The sequence below is a fragment of the Phocoena phocoena genome, chromosome 16 (genome assembly GCF_963924675.1).
Source record: "Phocoena phocoena chromosome 16, mPhoPho1.1, whole genome shotgun sequence".
In the NCBI taxonomy this organism is placed as follows: Eukaryota; Metazoa; Chordata; class Mammalia; order Artiodactyla; family Phocoenidae; genus Phocoena; species Phocoena phocoena.
Window position 1 is genome coordinate 26,451,463 of NC_089234.1, and position 23,947 is coordinate 26,475,409.

Here is a 23,947-nt window from a genome sequence, read left to right on the forward strand (position 1 = left end):
CCAAACCCAACCCCTGCCTGTACCCTGGTTCCTCTCATCTGCCTCTGACCCCTCTTCCATTTTTCTCTCTCCTCCCTGACCCCTCACCTCCATCCATCTTCTCCTAATTTCTACACCCCCACCTATCCTCTACTGACTCTCAACCTTTCTGCACATTCTGACCTGGCCTTGAGTTCTTTCCCACTCTCCCCCCTGCCTTTTCTCCCCACGGGCTGGAACATCTGCAGCTTCATAAGCAATAAGCAGCTGTATGAGGCCATTTCCTACAGCAGCTACTCCATTGGAAATAACATGTACAACCTTCACTCTTTCCTTAAGTCCATCCTTCAGGCACAGAAGGGACTTAACCCTCCCTCCACCCCTGGGAATTTCTCTCTGAATCCCAGACTCAGATCCTTCCCCCACTCCAGAATCCCAGCCTCCCAGAGAGCCTGAGCCACACCCATGGGAGTGTCAGATTCCAGGCCTCACAGTCACAGATGTGAGACATCAGTCTACCCAATCTCATTTCTCTGTCCCTTCTCCCTAGGATTTCTGGGCAGGAAACCCCCTTCCCCTCAAATTTTAACTTACTCCTAGTGTCCTGACCCTGCTCCCTCTACCTCCCAGGACATGGATGTAAACACTATCTATGGATAGGAGACCATCAGAAAAATCCAGTCCAACCTGCTGGGTGAGGTGGAAGCAGCCTGCAGTGGGACTAGGAGGGACTGGGAACTCTGGTGGCTCATTATCATACTGTCTTCCCCAGATTTCAGGCCCTTGCTGGGGATCAACATGTGGATCACCCTCCGTGGGTATCTCCATTATGTTTTTTTCAAGACCACCAGGCAATTCTCCAGTACCAGCTGGGTGTCCTGCAATTCAACTCAATTCTGACACTATCTACCTGGAGAATAGGATCAGATCCTATGGGTTAAGGGCTTGGTCCCACAAGACTGCCCCCTACTCCAGATGCCAATCGTAAGTCCAGGTTGTTACCTGTGCTTCTGACCGACTGGCTAATTAATTGGACATTCCCATGCCACCCCTCCCTGGTTTGATTAATTTGCTAGAGCAGCTCAGGGAGCTTAGGAAACCAGTTTACTTACTAGATTACCAGTTTATTACAAAGGATATTAAAGGATATGAATGAACAGCCAGGTGAAGGGATACATAGGTAGAGGTCCGGGAGGGTCCTGAACACAGGAGCTTCTCTCCCTGGGGAGTTTGGAGTACACCACCTTCTGCCCGGTGGATTCATTCCGGTTCACCAACCTGGAAGCTCTCTGAATCCAGTCCTTTGGGGTTTTTATGGAGACCTCATTACATAGACATGATTGATTAAATCATTGACTATTGGTGATGGATTCAACCTTCAGTCCCTCTCCCTTCCCTGGAGGTCAGGTGGTGAACTGAAAGTTCCAACCCTCTGATCACTAGGTTGGTTCCCCTGGCAACCAGCCCCAACCTTAGGTACTTTCCAAAAGTCACTTCATTAACATAAACTTTGGTGTAGTTGAACGGGTTTATTTGTTATGAATATCAAGACATGTTTCTCAAGACACATTTATCAATTATGAAGCTCCAAGAGTTTTAGGAGCTCTGTGCCAGAAATGGAGACGAAGACCAATTACATATTTCTTATTATATATCACAGCATCAAAAGCCCATGCTGGAATCCTTTTCTGAGCAGATTGAGAGTGAGAGGGATGGGTTGGGGGGGGGCGCTGTGGGCGGGCAGCCCAGCCCAGGCTCAGGTAGAAGCAGGCCCACAGTGACAGCAGTCAAGACCTCCTAGCTGGATGAACAAATGCTTGGGAGGAAGGCACAACTATTAGGTTTGAATGTTGCTTCCACCTCTATGGAGCCGCACCATAGACACGTTTAACTTAGGACCAGTATAGCCGTCTGCACTCAGCAAAGAGCAACTCCATTTTAAACAACTGGCAGGGTGAGAAGGGAGATGGCATCTCAGTTACACTAAGTGTGAGTTCAATGATTCAAGCATTTTTCATGCAACATGGACCCTAAAAGCAAGCCAGCTGCCAAATCTGGTGCTCAAACACTGAAACAACAATTGGTTCCCAACTGGCTGAGCTGGACTTATTGAGAGGTCAGCTCTACCTTATTTTATGGATGATTTAAGGAGTTATCATGTTTTGACTATATGATTTAATTTTTGACCTATGTGTTTACTTTAAAATCTAATCTCTTTGTATGATATAATTCTATTGTACTTACTTTGTGACCCTTTCTCTGTCATTTATCCTCTGATCCTCAGTTTCCTTAAGATCAGAGAAACTGATCTTAAGAGATTCCTAAGGTTCCTAACTATTAGTGCCCTCCAAATGACATGTATAGAATATACAAGTAAGTTTTTCCACAGTCATTCTCTCTTTTAATCCTCAAAACTGTTCTATCATGTAGATACTATTCCTTTTCCTCTTTTATGGCTGAGGAAATTGAGGTTCAAAGAGGTTAAGAAAGTTATTCAAGGTTACACAGACAATAGGTGGTAAAGGCAGGATTAAATCCTTGTGAGTTCTTATCCAGTGTGTCTCCAGGTACCCTTCTAACACTTGGGAGGAATGCCCCAGATCGATGGGCAGGCAGGCCCTCTTGAAGGGTTGGGGCTAATTAAAATAGAAGGATGTTTTAATTAATTAATTTATTTATTTATTAATTAATTTATTTTTGCGGTACGCGGGCCTCTCACAGTTGTGGCCTCTCCCGTTGCGGAGCACAGGCTCCGGACCCGCAGGCTCAGCAGCCATGGCTCACGGGCCCAGCCACTCAGCGGCGTGTGGGATCTTCCCGGACCGGGGCACGAACCCATGTCCCCTGCATCGGCAGGCGGACTTTCAGCCACTGCGTCACCAGGGAAGCCCCGGATGTTTTGTTTTTACATGTACCTCCTTTGCCTTATAAGTTTCAGTGCTCTTGGTCCTTTTGTTCATATGCCTAAGTACTAAGTTAAACTCCCAATGCTGGGGTAGTCCACTCATGCCTGGGGGTCCTATTCTTGAGATGAGAGGGGTTCCCCAGGTCCACACGGGAAGGGGAAAGGTGCTGGCCTAAAGCCTGTAGGCCTGTCTCCTTTCTAGTCCCACCTCTCTCACCTGCTGGCCAAGGATCCAGCTTGCCTGTTTGCAGCTTAGTTTTCTCTGTAATATGGGCATCATAACTGCTGTTCTGTGGGCTTCAGAGGGTAGGAGGATCAGATGAAGTAGATGACAGGGAGTTACTTCTTTTTCTTTAATTTTTGGCTGCACTCGGGCTTTCTCTAGTTGCGGCGAGCAAGGGCTACTCTTCATTGTGGTGCGTGGGCCTCTCACTGAGGTGGCTTCTCTTGTTGCGAAGAACGGGCTCTAGGCACATGGGCTTCAGTAGTTGCGGCGTATGGGCTCAGTAGTTCTGGCTCTCAGGCTCTAGAGCACAGGCTCAGTAGTTGTGGCACAAGGGCTTAGTTGCTCCGCGGCATGTGGGATCTTCCTGGACCAGGGATCGAACCCATGTCCCCTGCATTGGCAGGCGTATTCTTAACTACTGCGCCACCAGGGAAGTCCAGGGAGGTACTTTGAGGTGTGAAATGCTCTTCCAGTGTGTGTGTGTGTGTGTGTGTGTGTGTGTGTGTGTGTGTGTGTTGGGGAAGGGTGGGTGGAAGTTATCCAAGGTGTGGCCTGGCAGAGCAGTTTCTTCCCAGGCTAAGGTCAAAGCCAGGTCCTCTTCCCACTATCAACACCAGAGCCTGGGTCCTGTTTGTTGTTCTTGGCTCCTCTCCTAGCAACCAAACCAGCGTTGAAGAAGGTATTGCCAAGCAATGGGGACCTTGCCTCTCAGCTCTCTAGGAAGAGGGGTCAGAGCTCCAGACCCTGGCAGCAGCCTTATAGCACCCTGGGCAAGTGCAGGGAGCTCTATCAGCAAGTTCATGGCCTAAGGCTCAACCTCAGCCTTAGCTTGGTGAGGGGCCCTCCCGAGACCTTCAGCTCTTTACTGCTACCCTGAGTTTGACCCAGAAAAGATAGCCTCCACCCAAGATATATACCCCGTCCTTAGGGAGACCTGATGAGGGAGACCCCACCTCATTCTTGGGGTGTGTATTAGCTTTCTAGGGCTGCAGTAACAAATTATCACAAACTTGGTGGCTTTAAACAACAGAAGTTTATTCTCTCACAGTTCTGGAGGTCAGAAGTTCAAAACTAAGGTGCCCACAAGGTTGGTTTGTTCTGGAGGCTCTGAGGAGAATCCATCCCATGCCTCTTTCCTAGCTTCTGGGGGCTAGCAGCAATCCTTGGCATTCCTTGGCTTGTAGATGCATCACTCCAATCTCTGCTCTGTCTTCACATGACCTCCTTCTGTGTCTCTGTGTTGTCTCCTTTTCTGTCTTATAAGGATACTCATTCTTGGATTTAGGACCCACCCTAGTCCAGGATGACCTCTTTTTGAGATCCTTACCTTGATTAACTCTGCAAGGACGCTGATTCAAAATCAGGTCATATTCTGTGGTTCTGGGTGGACATATCACTTGGGGGCCATGATTCAGCCCACTACATGTGCCTCCAATTGGATGGAGGAAACCTAAGCCCACTCTTGGGGAGTCATTGACTCTGAGAGGAGAAATCTGTCCCTACTTAAAGAAGCCCCTCTTTTTTTTGGCCACACCCTGTGCAGCTTGTGGGATTGTATTTCCCTGACCAGGGATGGAACCTGTGCCCTCAGCAGTGAAAGCACAGAGTCCTAACCACTGGACCACCAGTGAATTCCCAAAGAAGCCCCTTTATGATGGAGAATTTGATTCCCAGGCTAGTTCCCAAGAGCCTTTAAATTGAGACAGGCACACAAATGTTGGTGGCGGGGAATGGTCAGCATTGGCAGAATCCAGACCACTGTTCTCTATAGAACAATGGGAGGGTGTTGTGTCTGTCGTGTGAGGATTTGGAAGGGGACCAAGGGGGAGTTTCCGCCTCCACGAGGCCAGTGAGGCAAGCCAGACACATGGCCTTAGTCTTTGCCCTCCCCCTTTTTCTTTCTCCAGCTCCCAGATGTTAATGAGCTGATCTCAGTGTTAAATACATTTTTGAAAATGAACCCCTTTATAATCATCAACAAAGTAGGACTGTTCCCGAGGGTGGTCTTAATATGCTGGGGAAGCCATCAGGGTTAAGCCCCCATAAGGGTCTTTTTGCCAAACCAAGCTAGCTCCCCGAGCCCTGTTTCTTCCTTACTTGCCAGGACCTACCCATTCAGCTGGGTTCTTTTCTTTCCCACTCTGGGGATTCTCTTCCTGAACTGGGAGCCGTAGAAGCCTTGCAGCTGGTACTACCTCATGCCTCCTTTCTTTTTTCTACAAACTGCAAGAGCCTCAGGCTGCTTCCTACCCATTCAATCTCTGGGGGTCCTCACGCCTCTAGACTGGATGCTGAGTGAGGCACCAGCTCTCCTCACACCTCTTTGCCCCCCCACCCCCCCATTAAGATCTCCCTAAAGACAATTGCAGGGTACCTTTTCCTTTCAAAGCTTTTACAGTTGGTCACTATGTGGAAGGAGGCCCGAAGTCTGAGGAAGGTTTGAAAACTTCAGAAACCTGGGAAACTTCTGCCAACCCTCGTCCATGGAATGAAAGGGCAGCCAGCCTCTCCACTTAGATCTGGCCTGAAGACACCAACCAGGACAACCATTCATGTTCCCCTTTACCTCTGTATGGCTACATTTGAGCACCTCCCAGTTGGCTTTTCTCACCTCTGTATTTCCTCAGCCTCATGCAGGAATAGCCCCTTTATGGAATGATTTTTTAGGAGAGTCACCAAAGAAGTCCCAGTAGGGCCAACTCCTAATCCCCCCTTTCCTAGAATTAGTTGCATGGATTTGGGGTTAGAGAAAGTTGGAACACCAGTCTCTCCATGGTATTCCAGAAAGAGTGGATAAGAGGGCACAGACATTGTGGCACATATGGGATGGGTACCCCCCAGCTCCAGATCCTTCTTTTGTACTACCACTCCATTTCCACCACCCCACCCAGATGTGAATACCCAAGTGGAGGATATTGGGATATCAACAGAGCTTATAATACAGAAGATTTGTTGAATTCAACCTGTTAAGAATTTCAGTGTATTGATGGACTCAGTGGGTTTGCCCACTGAGTGGTCAATACACATAAGCTGAGAATCCATTACTTTGAGAGATGGATGTGAGAGATGTGAGGAATGAAAAGAGATGACCAGAGCTTGACAGGATTGGGATGGGGAATTGAAGCTGGGCACAGCGATGGGAGAGGAAGGCAGAGTTGACGGACTGACAACTGCTCCCTCTTTTTTTTTTTTTTTTTTTTTTGCTGAGTTTTATGGTCTTATTAACACAAACAAAATGTGTGCATGAGCTGTCTGTTCATTTTCTTCACTGCACAGCCTGGCGTTGGGATTGGTGACTCTGATGGCCAGCTGGGCTGCTCTCTCCACAATGGCTTTGTGGTTCTTGGAGGAGACGTTGTGAGCAATCTCATCATAGTAAGATTTGTTGCACATCAGCAGCACTTCAAGCTCCTTGACCTTGTGGACCAGGAACTTCCCAAAGCCGCTGGGCAGCATGTGCTTTGTTTTCTTGTTGCCCCCATAACCTATGTTGGGCATCAAGATCTGGCCCTTGAATCTCCTGTGCACTCTACTGTCAATGCCTCTGGGTTTCCGCCAGTTCTGCTTAATTTTGACGTATCAGTCTGACTGGTGCCAGATGAACTTCTTGGTCCTCTTTCTGATAATCTTGGGCTTTGTGAGGGGTCTGAGGGTGGCCATGACGCCTAGTAGGAGATGGCTGCCACCTCCACAGGCAGTGCTGAGGAGAAGAGCTCCATCTTGTTTTCTTGATGGCTCCTCAGCCGTTCCCACATACATGACCCCTTGGACCTCTGCTTCCAAAAAACTATTCATAGGGGAAGAAATGGGTTAACCACAGATTCTCCTCCTGGCTTTCCCTCATGCCAAGCAAATGAGCCCTCTTTGAGTTAAGGGTCTGACTGATATAATTAAGGGGATGATGGACAAGGCTAACAAAATTGACACAGAATCAAGAGCCTACTCCCAGGTCCAGTTAAGTTTGTCATTAAAACAAAAAACACACCTCTTCAGGGTCTCAGTAGTGAGATCTGGGACCAGCTGGGAAGGTGCTGCTGTCTACAAGGAGAAACTATATCTTTTACTGGAGAAACCACAAAGGTTTAGGAAATCCAACCAGTGTTCCCCACTCTGTTTTTCTGACTCTTCTTCTCTGGTTTGATCCCTCTTGGCCATCCACTTCCAAACTTTCTACTCTGGAGCCATTCCATTCCTCTCTTTTGAAGCAGCCATTCCCTTATACCCCATAAAGCCCACCTTATGTTTTCTTCCCCAACATTTACAGGGGAGACCTACTTGCTGGGGAACTCACTAGGGCCTGACCAGTTGGTGGAGGGAGGAAGTGGGTCACTGATGTGTCCATCCTCCCTCTCCTAGGCTTCCCATGAATCACCTCTTGCCCATACTGACCCTCCACTATCCCCAAAGGGCTATGAGAACAATGAACCAATCTAGTCAGTGATGAGCAGTCACTTGGTTTCCCCTCTGGATAACTCTCCAGTGATATCCTGGTCAGTGTCCCCCCTGCCTTGGCCCAGGACACTGACCTGGCTATGCTTGGGTCCCCTCTGCCTCTATACCTCCAATCAGCCTTCCCTTTCCTTCCCGCACTGTAGCCTTCCCACGTCCAGCATCACAGCTCTGTGGGAAGGGCTCTATGCTGGGGAAGGCTCTATGCTGGGGAGGCTCTGCCCCCCAGTTCTGAGGCTCTAGGCTCCTCCTAGAGCCTGTGTGGGGTGGTTAAGGGTGGGACAATGCCCACTTCTCCCTGGTACAAAACAAAAATAATAGAGACTTTGATAAGACTGCATGTCACCTTGGAATCTGAGTGGCTGCCAAAGCCTGAGGACTTGACACCTATGAAAGACCTGGACAGTCTGCCCCTCCAGAACCTTTAGCTCAGCGAGGCCCAAATGAGGTGGACTGACCTCATTCTTGGTGCAGGCCACACCCCCTCCCCCTTCCTCAGCTCTTCACAGCTCCTTCCTTTTTCCTTCATTTCTCAGATAATGGAAAGCTCTAGGAGACCAAATCTAGATGAGCTGTCCCACTGGCTCTACGCTCTGGCTATAATTCTGGTGAGAGGCCCCAAGGGACCCCTCTCTGCTCTGTCCTCCATCCTCCAGCAATCACACTTGAGAGCGTCCTCTGCTCTCCAGAGTGAGAGCATTTCCCTGCCTCCCCCAGGTCCCTCTTCCCGTTCCCATCTGTCTGTCTCCTCTCTTCTCCTGGTCTAACCTCATCCTCTTACTCATCTCTCTGCCTCTGTCTTTCCTCACCTTTGTTCTTGCTCCTGTGTAGCGACCTTTGGAGCCAGGCCCGGGCTCTCCCTCTGGGAAGTAGAGGAGAAAACACTCCAAGGCTTCTACCTACAACTGGTGAGTGACCCTGGTCACTCAGCCCTGACCTCACAGCCTGATTCAGCCTCCCTCCCCCCCTGAATTTTTGTTTACCAGCAGAAATGGGGACGCATGCAGTAATAGTGTAAGCAGTTTACAATTCACACAGTCCATTAGCCTTGAAATTGTGATTCTCAAAAAGTTTTATATTTAGGAAGATTCACCTTCATTTCACATTTTGTGCATAAAGTGAGACTATTGATTTTGAATAAAGCCCAGCATCTTATTCCTATATTTCAAATTCATGTAAAATATGACCTCACTGTGCCTTCCCAGAAATCTCTGCTGTGCCCTCAACTTCCTCCTCAGTTGGCTCAAATTATCCAGATCAGTCTGGTAGCTAGGGCAGAGTTCCAACCCTGGAGAGGAAGCATCCTGGCAGCTCAGGTCCCTCTTTCTTCTGGGTGATACTGTCCTAGTACAAGACCAGGGTCACTTTGCCTCCCCTTGATTTGCTCCCTGAGTTCTACCCTGACCTCTTCCTCTCCTCTTCTCTTGCCCTCAGAGAACCTTAATTTACCACCTTCAAAGGCTTCTTCGGTCTTAGTCAAGAAATGGGCAAGTGTGTGCTTGTTTAAGGGTAATGGTGGAGCTGGCGGTGATGACAGTAACCACCAGGGGGAGCCTGTGCCTAAGAAGAGATTGAGTGGGGCCCTGGGGAGCCACTCTGAGGATTTTTCTTCCTTTCTTCCAGGGCAGTAAGGGTGCCAGGCATTCCAGCCTGAGGGGGCTCCCTCTGGAGCTGGGGGTCTAGAGCTGCACCCTCCCCACTCTCCAACTTCCTCTCTTTCCCTGACCACCAAGGGGAAGTGTGAACCAAGTTCTGGTACATTTGTACAGTGTGGAACACTTCCTAAGGACAAGTTCCCTTGATGGCTGGGTCAGGGTATGGGGGAAAAGCAGAGTGGTTTGGATACAGCCCACTCTGGCCACCAGTTTCCTACAGGAGAAAGGGGTGGGCTTTGATCTCTGGCCTTTGCGGGTTGGGGAAGACTTGGGTTGCTGTGGTCTTTTTTTTTTTTTTTTTTTAATTATTTTTGTCTGTGTTGGGTCTTCATTGCTGTACGCGGGCTTTCTCTAGTTTCGGAGAGTGGGGGCTACATTTCTTTGAGGTGCGCGGGCTTCTCTTTGCGGTGGCTTCTCTCGTTGCGGAGCACAGGCTTTAGGTGCGCGGGCTTAGTAGTTATGGCTCGTGGGCTTAGTTGCTCCGTGGCATGTGGGATCTTCCTGGACCAGGGCTCGAACCCGTGTCCACTGCATTGGCAGGAGGATTCTTAACTACTGCGCCACCAGGGAAGTCCTGGGTTGCTGTAGTCTTGTGTTCCAGTCATTGGGTGGCATGGAAACCGTGGTCTGTGTCTAAACAGTGAATCTCCTGGTGAGGGAAGGGAATATGGGTGGGCAGTAGGGAGATGAAAAAGGGAGGATTGGGCTCCATGGCCATATAGGCAGGTAGAGGAGCCTCAGGATTTGCTTCCTCTCCTTTGCCCAGACTGCATTCTGGTCTTGTGTAGCTTAGCTTCACCTTCAAGCTTTCCAGAGACTACTACCAAGTGAACTTGAGAGTAGTATGCTCCAAAGATGAGGCATACCTGTGGAAATGCACCTACCCAGGGACCTCAGGCCTTCCTACCACCTCCTGCCCAGGGACTTTGGACCTGGGATCTTGTCCACTGCTCAAAACCTTCAGCCCTGGAGCTTCGCCCTTTACCCAGGCACCCAAGATCAAGGACCTCAGAGCTCCCAGATCTCCCATATCCCCAGGTCCCAACATCCTGTCTAGGGACCCTCTCTACTTTCTGATCCTAGAATACTCCCTGCCAACCAAAGACCTCAGACTTGGCATCTCCACTCACCTATTTGGAGCCCTCTGACTCTGGAAGACCACACTGGGCCAGCTCTCTGATGGTCCTCTCACACACTCCAGCAGAACCCAGTCACACAATGATATCTATATCCCCGAGCTGTTCTCCAAAGTCCTGAGACAGGGTTGGGGGTCACTTTACCCTCCTCACTGGAGCTGGAGCATGAGCAAGGACAAGAGCAATCAAGCACCAAGTCTGTAACAGCAGGTGAGAGTTCCCATCTAGGCTCACCTGCTCTCCTCAGAGCTGCCAGGCTGGGTGGCTCCCCTACTTGTGGGTGGCCCTGAGGAAATTCCTTGAGCCAAACAAGTCCAAGGAAAAACCTGGCCCCCTTCTTTTGCCCATGTCCCCAGAGACCCACTGAGTACAATTCTTTTCCCTCCAAGCACAGAAATAGGCCCAAGCCAATCTCAGGCTGAGAAGAAACAACAATGAGGAACTTCCCTGGCTGTCCAGTGATTGGGACTCTGCGCTTCCAATGCAGGGGGCGAGGGTTTGATCCCTGGTCAGGGAATTAAGATCCCACAAGCCACCTGGAGTGGCCAAAAAAGAAAACCCAAAAAACAACAACCATGATTCAGCAGGATCATGAACAGGAAACAGATTCCTGCTTTTGTCCATCCCCAGCTTCCCACAGAGGGGCCATAATGGGCCCAGCCTCCAGACTAAAGAGGAGGATGAACCCCACCCAAACCAGGGCTGAGGTAGAGGCCAAGGGATGACCTGTCCCTAGTTCTGGGCCTCTGGGAGGAGCAGAAACTTAAGGGTCAGTAGCTTGACTCCAGATATTGGTAGACAACCTGTCTTAAGGGCCAGGACAACAGCCATCCAAATTCTGGATGAGGTCAAGCTACCATCCTTAGACTTTCATGAGGCCGAGGAGTAACACAAGCCCTGTATAAACCTGAGGTGCTGCCCCCTTCCTCGAGACTGAGGAACTGTCCCTAGTCCCACATGAGCCTAAAGGGCCACCTTAAGTCCAGGATGAGGCTGAGCAGAACCCAAGCTGCAGGTCCTAGCTGAGGGCAAAGCTAAGTGGTAGTCCTTACCTTGGGCCCAAACCTTGGACAAGGGATACCTGGGGGCCCAGGGTGATGCTGAGGAGCAGCACCCAGAGTCCTACCCTAAGCCCAGAACCAGCCTGAGGGGTCACTTGGGTAGAAGTGGGCAGAGGGCCTAGGCCTCTTCAAAGGTGGTCCTGCTGACTAAATCCAGATGAACAGAAATATGTTCTGGAGACGCTCTTTTTTCTTAGTTTTGGGAGTTAGCCTCCAAGCAACCCTCCTCCAGTGACTCTTGTTACTAAGCCAGAAGGCTCTGCAGGTAGCTCTCCTGTCTGTGGTAAATCTTCCCCTTATCCAGTGGCTGCTCCAGAAATCCTGGGGGAGACAAGCATGGGCTCAGGGCCAGCACAGTTCCTACTCAGGAACAGAAGAGTCTTGGGGAAAGGAAGTGTGTACTTCTGCAGATCCCCCTCCTCACAACAGGCTAGAGAAGCTAGCATTGAGCCAGGAATGAGAAGTGCTTCAAGCCCAAGCTGGTAGTAGCTATTGGGCTGTACAGTGAAGTGGTTCAAATCTTAGAGCTACTACTTTCTAGCTGACTGACCTTGGTCAAGTAATCTTTCTAAATCTCTGTTTCCTCCCCCGTAAAATGGAGATAATATTAGTACTTTCAGGATGGGGTTATTAGAAACATTAAAAGAGGGACTATTTAAAGACTAACAGAGTGACTGGTATACTTTAAATGCTCATAAATGTTAATTATTTTCATTATTGGAAGTGGTCGCTTTAGCCAACAGATTCAGATTTAACCACTCCCTCTATAACCAACTGTATGAGGCCCTCAGCTATTGAAAAACACACCAACCGTGTATGCATTTCTGGAGTGTTTTCCAACACCAACCATCAATTTTCTGTGGACATCAATTGGGTGTCCTACAAGTCACCTCAATTCTGATACTAACTACCTTGAGTTAGCACAGATCCCACAGGTTAAGGGCTCAATCCCACAAGACTGCCCTCACTTCAAATGCCAGTCACAAGTCACTGGTACTTCTGATCAGCTGGCTATAAATTGGGAGTTCCCATGCTATAAATTGGTTTGATAATTTGCTAGAATGGCTAACAGAACCCAGGGAAATACTTACGTTTACCAGTTTATTAAAGGCTACAACAGTCAGATGGAAGAGACGCACAGGGCAAGGCATGGTGTGAGGGGTGTGCATGGGGCTTCCATGCCCTCTCTGGGTGCATCAGCACCTTAATGTGTTCACCAAGCCAGAAGCTCATCAAATTTCCCTGTTCAGGAGCTTTTGTAGAGCTGTCTCTAGCCCCACAACCCAGGAGGTTGAGGATGGAGCTGAAAGTTCCAACCCTTTCATCACTCGGGTCTTTCTGGTGACCAGCCCCATCCTGACGCTAGGGGTCCCCACTTTAAGTTACCTCATTAGTGTAAATGCAGGTTTGGTCTAAAGGGGCTTGTTATAACAAAGACATTTCTTTTTTTTTTTAATTTAATTTAATTTAATTTTTATACAGCAAGCTCATGGACTGTTAAATTTTATTTATTTTTCCAACACAAAGCATAGGGAGCTGGAATAAGTCCCACCACCTCAAAGAGTTTCCCTATTTAATTTGTTTTAATATTTCTTGTAGGCAACTTTTTTCTGTTGAAAATGAAAACTTTGACCTTTGGGAAGTAACAATTCAAAACTTAAAAAATATTTGGATATAATATTAACTAAATCTCCAGTTTAAATCTGAAATTTTCTGATAATTTTTTTTAGCTTTTTCTCTCCCCCTGCATCTGTGTTCATTTTTATGATAAAGCACACCTTAATTTATCTAATAAATATGTTCCCAAAATAGGAATCAGATATTTAAAATGTAGTGAGGATTTGCTGTTTAAATGGCTTCTACTGTAAATTTATTTGCAGTGTAAGTTATTTGACCTTAATTTATCTTTGAGGTATGCCTGGATTTTAATCTATTAGGTTTGTCTAAATGAAGGCACATCAATTAACCATTGGATCTATTCCTGTTTATTACTCTCATAAAATCTAAAGCTATCACTTTGAAATTTAAAATCCAGAATCTCCTGTGGTTAGCACCATTACTACTACCAGCAATGTAGTTTTTCTTTTTTTTTGAATTTTATTTTATACAGCAGGTTATTAGTTATCTATTTTATACATATTAGTGTATATGTGTCAATCCCAATCTCCCAATTCATCCCCCCGACCCCTACCCCGCCGCCAGTTTCCCCCCTTGGTGTCCATACGTTATAACAAAGATATTTCTATCACTCAGGAAATTCCAAGTGTTTTAGGAGCTTTGCGCCAAGACAGAAACCTGAGGATAAAGACCAAACATATTTATTATACACACACACACATATATATATATAAATTGCTCCAGAAAAGAGAAGAGTATTGTGAGTATTGCACACACAGGTCCCCACTCTGGCCCCCTCCAACTCCTAGACACCTTTCCCTGATCACTGTGTCCTAGAAACAATTTTCAGCCTGTGTCAGTCACACAGAGGCCCTGTCCAGATGGTGCCCATGCCCAGGCCTGGGTGGTCTGATGCCTGGAGGGCTGACATAGGTCCCCGAGGTGGGGTAGGGGGTGGAGTGCCTGGGTCCCATAGAATGTCCTCATATTGGCTTAGAACTGGGCCAGAGGGTCGTCCTTGAGTCCCAGTCTGCTCCAGCAGGGCTCTGAGCAAGCCCACAGTGAGAGGGGGCTCTGCCCCAGGCTCAGGGAATGGGGCGGGGGGCTCCAACTCATCTGGGAGGTGTGTCCGCAGTAGAAGCAGGAGCTCAGTTGGAGCTAGGTCTGGTGGGCACAGGCGGCAAAGGAGGGGGAGGTGAGCATCAAGCCGGCGGTGCCGGGCAAATTCGGCCAATAGCAGTTTGAAGATCTCACTTCGAAGCAGGGGGCTGGAGGAGCTGAGCGCCAAGCCAGCCTCTAGAGCCCGCTCCCACTCTTCCTTTTGCACCAGCTGCCCCACAGCTTGGAGCACAGCTTTGGGCCGCCCACTGCCCAAGAGCAGGTCTAGCTCCAGTGCTTCAGGCCTAGTCCCCTCCTCACCTAGTACTTCCAGGGCTCGGCGATAGAGGGGCAGCCCTGGGCCCCCTGATCCCCAGCCAGGCCCGCCCTGCTGCTGTGCCAGCTCCACAAAGGGTGGCAGCCATCGTGGCTCCAGCCGGCAGAGGCATCGGCACAGGAGTTCAAAGAGGGGCAGTATCCCACTGGGTGGCTCCTTTCCACCTGTTGTAACACCCAGTACTTTCTTCCACACGTCAGGGGGAGCTTGGGACCTCAGCCTGCCATTCCCATCTGGCTGGAGCTGCAGGGCCCTGAGGATGGCACCCCAGGCCGCTGTAGGGAGGGCTTGGAAAACGGTGTTGAGCTGGGCCAGCTGGTCTCCCATCAACTCAGTCCTCAGCAGCCGTGCCACTTCGTGCTCTGCCAGCTCAGTCCAGCCAGCCTCCTCATCATCCCCAGCCACCAGCTGGGCTTTAAGCTGCTCTAAGCCCCGGTAATCCCGAAGCTCGGCCCTCAGTGTGGTCAATAGTGTTGATGGGGACACGTGGCCCTGGAGGATGGAAGCCAGGGCCTGAGGTGCCCGGAATGTGCTGTTGTGTCGCAGTTCCTCTGGGGTGAGCCGGGCACCCCGCAGGCTCCGCCGCTGGTAGTACTCGCAGGCCTCCTCAAACACCAGATCTTCAGCTGAAGGCAGCTCAAGGCCTTGTGGGGCTTCCCAGCCTACTCGAAACAGACCCACAGCTGAAAGCAAACGAAGACCCCCTCGGGTCTCCAGCTCTTCCTCATTTTCCATGCCAGGGGCTGGGGGTTCCAGCAGATGTACTCGATCTGTACTTAGGACCTTCCTTTCTAGCAGCTGCCCACTGCCCATGTCCAGCAGTTCCAATGTGGAGCCCAGAACACAGGCCAGAGTGCCATGAAATGCGCCCAGTGCTGCAGACCCTGCCAGGCTGGCAGGTGCCTCCTGAAGGGTGCCAACAGCCCGGGTACCACCGTGGGGCTGCACCAGGCTCACAGTGCCCCTGAAGTCAAGCCACAGCAGGCCCTGGGGAGTTGGGGCCCAGGTGTGTACAGTTAATGGTTGCCTGGGGGACAGCAGCCCAGGAAGGCCTCGGAGCAGGGTCCTGAAGTCCCACGGGTCCCCTCCTCCTGGATTCAGGCTCTTACTGTGGGAGAGGCCAAGACATGGGGCAGCCACCACTACCTTGCCCTTGCTTGGGCTCCAGATGAGCAGAATGTGGCCCACGCCAGGCCAGGTGGTGGCAGTGGGCACCAGGAAGAGGTCCTTGCGGGAGGTCAGCAGCCCGAAACGGGGGCAGTTGTGCAGCAGGATGTGTGTACGGCCCAGGTTGGTGCCGGCCTCCCCGCTGGGCTCCAGGGTCCGGACGCACACACAGTGGCTGAAAGCCACTGCGGGAGGCCCTTCGCGGCCCTCAGCGCCGGCCTGACGCTCCTCGCACCACACCAGGCGGCCTCGAGGCGCCGCCACGGCCACCACACGGGCTCCACCGCCAGTACACAGCTCGGTGCTCTGCAGCAGCCGCCAGCCGGGCCCCACCCCCGTGCCCCACACCTCGGCTAGGCCACTCTCCCACACTAGGACTAGCGCCGGTCGTGCCGGCCACGGTAGGAAGAAGGCGTCTAGCGGTGAGGGCTGGCCAGCCGGCCAGGCACGTTCCAGTTCCGCGCCGGGTCCACGCACCGCGACCAGCAGTTGCGGGCCCGGTGCCCCCGGAGGTCGCAGCAGCAGCAGGTGGCGGCCGTCCGGGCTGCAGCGAACTCGGACGGCTGGGTCCCCGGCCAACAACTCCCGGAGCCGGGCCGCGCCGCTGAAGTTGTTCAGGTCCGAGAGCAGGCGCAGAGTTCCCGCACGCTTCATGGTGCCGCCCGCGCCGGTGCACGCCCAGGCCCGCCGCCCCGTGGGGCGAGGCCCGGCTCTCGGTGCCGGGTTCCCAACGGAGGTCAAGACTGGGGTTGAGACTTCCGCTCTTCTTTGAGGAGGTGAGCCAAAGCCGGGCCGAGTCGGCCCCGCCCAGCCCGGCCCCGCCCCTCACGGCTAGCTTGCGACTGGAGCCGGTATACTCCCTTTCGGCACAACACCGCCCACCAGGGGCGGGGCCGCAGGAGCCTCGCGGGGGTGGAGCCGCGGAGCACACAATCTTCTCAGCGCTCCGAGCTCGCGAGTCCTGGGGAAGCTGTCAGAGACGGGATGTAGGCCTGCTGCTTCAGGCCCCAGGAAACCGCAGAGCGGCACAGAGTATGACTAAGGTATCTGGCTTCCAGCCCGCCCAGCATCCAACTACCAAGCCTTCCCTTCCCTCCACGCCTCGCTCTCTCATCCCAGTTTATTCATGAAATTTTTATTGAGCACCTACTAAGTGCTAGGCTCTGAGTAGACAACCCTGAACAAAAGAGAAAACCTCAACTTCAGGGAGATGACAAACTAGTGGAAAAAATAGTAATGACTAGTACTTCCATAGCCCTTACTGTGTGACTCCCCCACCCCACCCCGCCTTTTAAAGATAAGGAAAATGAAGTACAGAGAGATAAAGTAAACTGACCAAGATCACACAGCTATTAAGCAGTAGAGATACAGGTGGGATTTCAACCACAGGCAATCTGGGTCCAGGGTCAATGCACCAAACCACTGTATCAACAGGTCACCCAAACTAACATTTTGCTAGAAAACAAAATGAACACATACTTTAATGGCACTGAGTCTGTGTGTAATCTCTTTAGAACCTACAAATTGATATGCAGGAGTCCTTTCCACCCCAGATTAACCTTCTCAGGTGCTGTGGTATTCCTCTCTCCTCCTCCAGTCCCTCCTTCATTAGCTTGCCCCTCCCTCCCTTTCCACGCAACTTCCCTGAGAACAGCATCCGTTTCTGTTTCATCATCCTCATTCTGTCCTCTTGCTCTCAGCATAGAAATACTCCCCAGTCTGTCCTGTCCTGGAAGTCACTCTTTCATTCTCATCTCCCCCAACCTTTACTCCTATCACTCCCTCTCCCTTTCATTTCACAGTCAAGTTTCTTGCAAAGATCTAGTATTTGTTGCCTCTACTTTCTCTCCTTCCATTCATTTCTCAAACCAATACTTACCCGAAGTAGATTTTCCTGAAGTCTTCAAGGCATTTTAATTTCCTTTTCTCTTTTGAGACATTTGACAACTTCCTTATTGAAAGTCTCTCCTGTAGTTTCCACAGCATCTTTCTCCTCTAATTCTCCTCTTTTTTAGATAGTGCTGTCTTCAGAACTTTTATTGCCATTGGTTCCTCTTTCTCCACCATCCTTTAAATGCTGGTTTTAAATTCTATTTGGGGCCCTTTTATCTTTTTTCTCCCCATATTATTAATATTTTTTTAGCCCTCTTCCTAGGCCATTTATTCCCTGCTCATGGCTTGAACCATTACCACTAGGACAATGGCTCCAAAATATTTATCTACACTCCAGAGATCTCTGCTGAGTTCCAATGAAGGTATCCAAATGTCTACTAAATATTTCTGCCTGGATGTCTCATAGACATTTCAGTCTCAACATGTCCTAAACATCATCTTCCTCCCCAAATTTGCTCCTCCTCCAGCTGTTCCTAGTTGCCATGGGATTTCTTTCATTGTTATAGCCTCACTTAAAAACACTACATTTAAAAAATTGAAGTATTGATTTACAGTATTGTGTAACACTAAATATTTTTTGAGTATTTTTAGCCATATTTCTTTTTTTTAAGTTTGTTTATTTATTTTTGGCTGCATTGGGTCTTCATTGCTGCTCACGGGCCTTCTCTAGTTGCGGCGAGCAGGGGCTAATCTTCATTGTGGTGCACGGGCTTCTCATTGCAGTGACTTCTCTTGTTGTGGAGCACGGGCTCAAGGCACACGGGCTTCAGTAGTTGTGGCTCGTGGGCTCTAGAGCGCAGGCGCAGTAGTTGTGGCGCACGGGCTTAGTTGCTCCGTGGCATGTGGGATCTTCCCAGACCAGGGCTTGAACCCACGTCCCCTGCATTGGCAGGTGGATTCTTAACCACTGTGCCACCAGGGAAGTCCCTTTAGCCATATTTCTGATGGATACACACGTGCATATTTCTGATGGTTACAAAAGCATGCATATATGTATATGCCACTGTATTTTTAATTTTTTCTTCCCATTTTATTGAGACATGACTGATGTACAGCATTGTATAAGTTTAAGGTGTACAGCACAATGATTTGACTTACATATTACCACAATGAATTTAGTGAATATCCATCATCTCATATTGATACAAAATTAAAGAAATAGAAAAAAAATCTGTTTTCCTTCTGATGAGAACCCTTAGGATTTACAGCAGTGTTAATTATACTTATCATGTTGTACATTATGTTGTATCCTCACTTTTAGAGTAGAGCCTGGCACAAAGAAAGACTTCAATAGATGTTTGGTGAAAGAATGAGTAAGCTTGAGTAGGCACATGTGTGATATCACTAAGTGTGATATCACTTAGGAACCTTTTAAGAGTTATAGAATAGTTACAGAAATATGGAAAAAAATGAAATTTACTAGAAGAACATTGGTGTGGGGAGGGTCACAGAAACTGCAGGAGACAGGAAGAACAGGCTTAGAAAATGTGCAGGAACCCAAACTCTCTGAAGACCAGGAAATAGGAAGCACAACTATTTTTCTGCAGGAACCATACAGCCAGGACACCACAGCCCCTGGTGCTGCATGACTTGGTCACTGCATTTGTGGACAGCACCTGTTATGAATGACTTCTGACCATCTTTTCATCTCTGCATCTCTTGATCAAGAGCTGAAGCCCTTGGAAGTTGCACCTAGTGGCCAAGCCCAGGTCACATGAGCTCACTTATCTTGGTTGCCCAGGGCCTGGTTTTCCATCAAGACTCTACCCAAAGGGGCTTCCCTGGTGGCGCAGTGGTTGAGAATCCACCTGCCGATGCAGGGTACACGCGTTCGCGCCCCGGTCCGGGAAGATCCCCCATGCCACGGAGCGGCTGGGCCCGTGAGCCATGGCCGCTGAGCCTGCGCATCCGGAGCCTGTGCTCCTCAATGGGAGAGGCCACAACAGTGAGAGGCCCGCGTACCAAAAAAAAAAAAAAAAAGACTCTACCCAAAAGAAAAGGGCCCCAGAAAAGGAGGGGAAGGGCTCAGTGCTGGATAACCAAACCAATATAACATAGGCCTTTTATTATCCCCATTTTCCAGATAGGAAACTAAGGCTTAGAGAGCTCATTTAATCGTCCAAAGTCATACATCTAGTAGGTAGCCAGCCTGGGGTTCATTTCCACAGTATCCCAGAGGTCGCGCTCTTACCTACTCAGTCTGTGGACTTATAAACTTACCCTCTGCTGAATCTGTATTTAATTCACTTCCCGCCAGTGTATTGTGTTTCTTCACCTTCACACTTTCGCCTTTCCTTTTCTTCTCTCCTCTAAGACTTAACTTCATCTTCATCTTCTCCCAAAAGGCCTCTGAAGATTGACAGGGAATTTTCCATTCTCTGAATTTTCAGGGCATTTACAGCTTGAGCTTTTCTAAGCTTACCTTCGATAATTCACTGTTTGATATTTAAAACATTTAATTGTATATCTATTTTTCTATCTATCATCTGTCTATCACTTTCTTACAATATAATCTCAGAATTGTAACTGTTTTTCTTTTTACTACTCCCAGAATTGGGTATTCAGTAGGTGCGCAACAAAGATGTGCTAAAAGGAAGTCAGGTATGGAAGGGGTTCTTTCAGTTGTACAGGAGGCTTCTAACTCATGTTCAGGAACAATAGTTCTTGGGGTTCACCTCAAGATGCCTTCCTATTACCACTTCTCACTCTTTTTTTATATCCTATTAGGGTACAACTTTTTACCACTAATCATGTTTTATGCCACTGTGTAAACAGACAAGAAAAATTAAAATTACCTGGGCTTTTGGGCTATTAAGACCTCTTTCCTGATAGATCTGGGTTTAAACTTTTCTTCACCTCTTACTAACTCTAGAACATTAAGCAAGCTGTTTAATCACTCAAAACCTTTTTTTTTTTTGATATCTGTGAGGTACCAACTTTATAAAGTCATTATAAGGAGACACATACACGCACACACTGCCCGCCATGTCTTTTTTTTTGTTTTTTTTTCCAGATTCTTTTTTTTTTTTTTAAATTTTATTTTCTGCATGTCTTTTTTTAATCTTCCATTTTGCGTGTGAGAAAACTGAGACTCAGAGAGGTAACTTGCCAAGTTGACACAGATCTACACGGTGCTTTGTACATAGCAGGCACACAATTACATATATGTTGATTGAATGAGTTTGTCTCCAATCTTTCACTTACAGAGTTGCAATAAAGAGCTTGGAACATATATCTTTCCAAACTTTGCCAGTGTTTTTAGAGGATATATTTACTGCTGGAAGTGGAATTGCCGATTTCAGCGTCTGCCATATTTAAAGAAACTGCTAATTCAACTTGCATCCAGTAGACTCTTGATACATGTTTCTTTTGCTAATTTCTTTCTCGTGGTGCATTTTGGGAGTCGTAGTCTTTGTGATGGTTTCTGGGAATCGTGGTCCGAGCCAGCCTCAGGCAGTCGGCGCGGGCGAACGTATCACGAGGCAGGCTTTAGGATCCTGCGGGGCACGGCGGGCCGGGGGAAGGGTCTGGGGAGGTCGGGAGCGCGTCCGTGATCCCGGAGCAGCTGCGGCGTCGGTGGCGTCGGGAGCGAGCCAGTCCGGGAGCGGCGCGGGTGGTGGAGGAGGAGGCAGGGTAAGCGGCGCTCGGTAAGCGGCGCCGGCCCGGCCGGTCTCCGAACCTGGCCAGCCTCTGCGGGTACTGCCATACTAGGCCTTGGCCCTGAGGCGGCCCTGGAGGCGGGGCCTGCGCTCGCTAGGGCACGACAGGGGTTATGGGGGGAGAGGGAGGGAGGGCAGCTGCTGAGGAGCGCAGAGGCTGCGTGCGGCGGAGCGGAGAGAGAAGCGGCTCGCTGCTCCAGCTGCCGGTCCCTCTAACCCTCCAGTGCCGGTCACACGCCTCTCGCTCCGGGTCCCTGCTGGGCCCTCCTGGCAGCCGAGGCGCCGACCTTTGACCCAGAAAGAGGCTGACTCCGACCCCTCAGGCTACCTTGAAAGCTTTCCTCCCAGGTGTTTCCCACCCGAGTGGCCTTCTTCCCAGCCTGTTTCTGGGGTGAGGGCGTGGGGCAAGACCTCGGAGAAGGGCTAGAGGAAGCCCTGTCTGCCCGAAGTCATCAGGCGTCCCGGAAGGTCCCCGTCTCCTCTTTACAGTCTCTGATCGCCGGGCTTCAGCCCACCCTTTACATACAATCATTGAAGCTACCGTGTTTTCTCTGGTTACTCTGTGTGAACCTGGGAAACAAACCTGTTTCCAGGCAAGTATAGGGAAGAAACAGGAGATAAAAACTGGTTCCCTGGGGAAGAACTATCAGAAACTGAGGAGTGCTGCCTTTCGACATGGGGAAGTAGAAACTTGGACAGGCCCGAATAAATGTGGATCATCCGACCCTCCCCAATTCTTCCTCTCCAGAAAAAGTTTTGAGTTCAATGAGAGCTGTTTCTTTGCTATTCTATACTCTCTCTGACTTTGTAAACCAGGGCAAATAGGATTTGTGTCCCTCTTAATTTAGCACAAGTTAATTGGAATTATTTTGGGTGTACCTTCAGTTGGTCTTGTGTGCACAGTAGTTCCTATGTGAGGGCTTTTCCAGATATCAGATCAATCAGTCTAGAGAAAGGTGGATCCTTCTAGTTAGGATTGTGAAGGGGGACTCTCATTCGTTCCTTAATGAATAGGGGAGCCTTTAACGTATTTTCATTGGATGTTTAGGCATTATAATTCCTACACTTGTTCGACATTTGAATAATAATAATAAAACCTCTTGAAAACTCAAAGCAGTGTTAATGAAAGTTGGACTTTTACATAGAGCCAAGTTCAAGAATCCGTAAAATTTTGGGAAAATAACCAAATAACAAATTGATCCAGGATATATGAGGGCACACAGTTTATTAAACACACATTTATTGAACACTTGTTAAGTTTTCTTTTTAATGCATTTTTGGCCGCACCGGGTCTTAGTTGTGGCATGTGGGATCTTTGTTGTGGCATGTGGCATCTTTCATTTTTATTTTTTATTTTTAATTAATTTATAGCTGCATTGGGTCTTCATTGCCGTGCACAGGCTTTTCTTTAGTTGCGGCGAGCGCGGGCTACTCTTCGTTGCAGTGCGCAGGCTTCTCATTACGGTGGCTTCTCTTGTTGTGGAGCACAGGCTCTGGGCACACGGGCTTCAGTAGTTGTGGCACACGGGTTCAGTAGTTGTGGCACACGGGTTCAGTAGTTGTGGCTCATGGGCTCTAGAGCGCAGATTCAGTAGTTATGGCGCATGGGCTTAGTTGCTCCACGGGATGTGGGATCTTCCTGGACCAGGGCTTGAACCAGTGTCCCCTGCATTGGCAGGTGGATTCTTAACCTATGTGACATCTTTTAGTTGCAGCATGTGGACTTTTTAGTTGTGGCATGCAGACTCTTAGTTGCGGCATGCATGCGGGATCTAGTTCCCCAACCAGGGATCGAACCCAGGCCCCCTGCATTAGGAGTGCAGAGTCTTACCCACTGGATCACTGGGGAAGTCCCTATTGAGCACTTATTATGTAACTGGCACTGGGGTTAGAAATATGAATATCTTTCTTCAAGAACATCAGAGAGACATGTTCACATGAAAATTGTAGTGTTATATATCCATTAAAAGGAATTTATATGGTGTGAAGGAAATATTACCATTGCCTGGAAAGTCAGGGAAATGTTTGTAGGGAGGAGATACTTGAGTTGGGTGTTGGAAGATGGGTAGGAGCTTGCACAAGTAAAGAAGGGCATTCCAGATGGAGACAACAGCATGAGCAAAGGCATGGTGAAAGTGTGAGGAAAAAAAAATAACATGATGTTTAAGTGTCAGAAATTTGTCCAAAACAGGATGTGTGGTGGGGAAATTGCCAGGTGAGACTGAAAAGAGAGTAGGGAGCTATTGGAGCGTTTTAATGTTAGGGAGTGACAAGTGCAGATTAAGGTAATGAGAAATGAGGCAGTGAGACTAATTAGAGTTGTTGCAGTTGACTGAGAGTCTGAATAAAATGTGACCGTGGGAGTGAAGAGGAGGGGAATGGATTTTAGAAATATTTCTAAGATAGCTGCAATAGGATTTAGTGACTGGGGAGAGACAGTGGGCTAAGTTTTCTAATTTGAGAAATTGGGTAAATGGGAATTTCATTGACCAGGATATGGATTAGTAAAAGTAGAGCAGATTTTTTTTTGCGGTATGTGGGCCTCTCACTGTTGTGGTCTCTCCCGTTGCGGAGCACAGGCTCCGGATGCGCAGGCTCAGCGGCCATGGCCCACGGGCCTAGCTGCTCTGCGGCATGTGGGATCTTCCCGGACCGGGGCACAAACCTGTGTCCCCTGCATCGGCAGGCGGACTCTCAACCATTGCGCCACCAGGGAAGCCCTAGAGCAGATTTTTTTAAGGTTTGGGTGGCTATAGAAAGAGGTA

At 49.2% G+C, this 23,947-nt stretch overlaps 1 protein-coding gene, 1 non-coding gene and 1 pseudogene across 2 annotated transcripts; all 3 read right to left on the minus strand.

The window, feature by feature from the left end:
* Nucleotides 1-6,320: 6,320 nt before the first annotated feature.
* Nucleotides 6,321-6,770, minus strand: LOC136135990 (large ribosomal subunit protein eL32-like; annotated as a pseudogene).
* Nucleotides 6,771-13,761: 6,991 nt separating this feature from the next.
* On the minus strand, nt 13,762-16,461 carry HPS6 (HPS6 biogenesis of lysosomal organelles complex 2 subunit 3). The gene has a single exon (XM_065894522.1). The coding sequence runs from the start codon at nt 16,282-16,284 to the stop codon at nt 13,885-13,887; it is 2,400 nt and encodes a 799-aa protein (XP_065750594.1). The 5' UTR covers nt 16,285-16,461; the 3' UTR covers nt 13,762-13,884.
* Nucleotides 16,462-22,958: 6,497 nt separating this feature from the next.
* TRNAR-CCU (transfer RNA arginine (anticodon CCU)) lies at nt 22,959-23,031 on the minus strand. The gene has a single exon. It is a non-coding gene; the product is annotated as a tRNA-Arg (tRNA).
* Between the last annotated feature and the right edge of the window lie 916 nt (nt 23,032-23,947).

Excerpts from the sequence above, each read along its gene's own strand:
- HPS6 (XM_065894522.1), bottom strand. The coding sequence starts at position 16,284 with ATGAAGCGTGCGGGAACTCTGCGCCTGCTCTCGGACCTGAACAACTTC.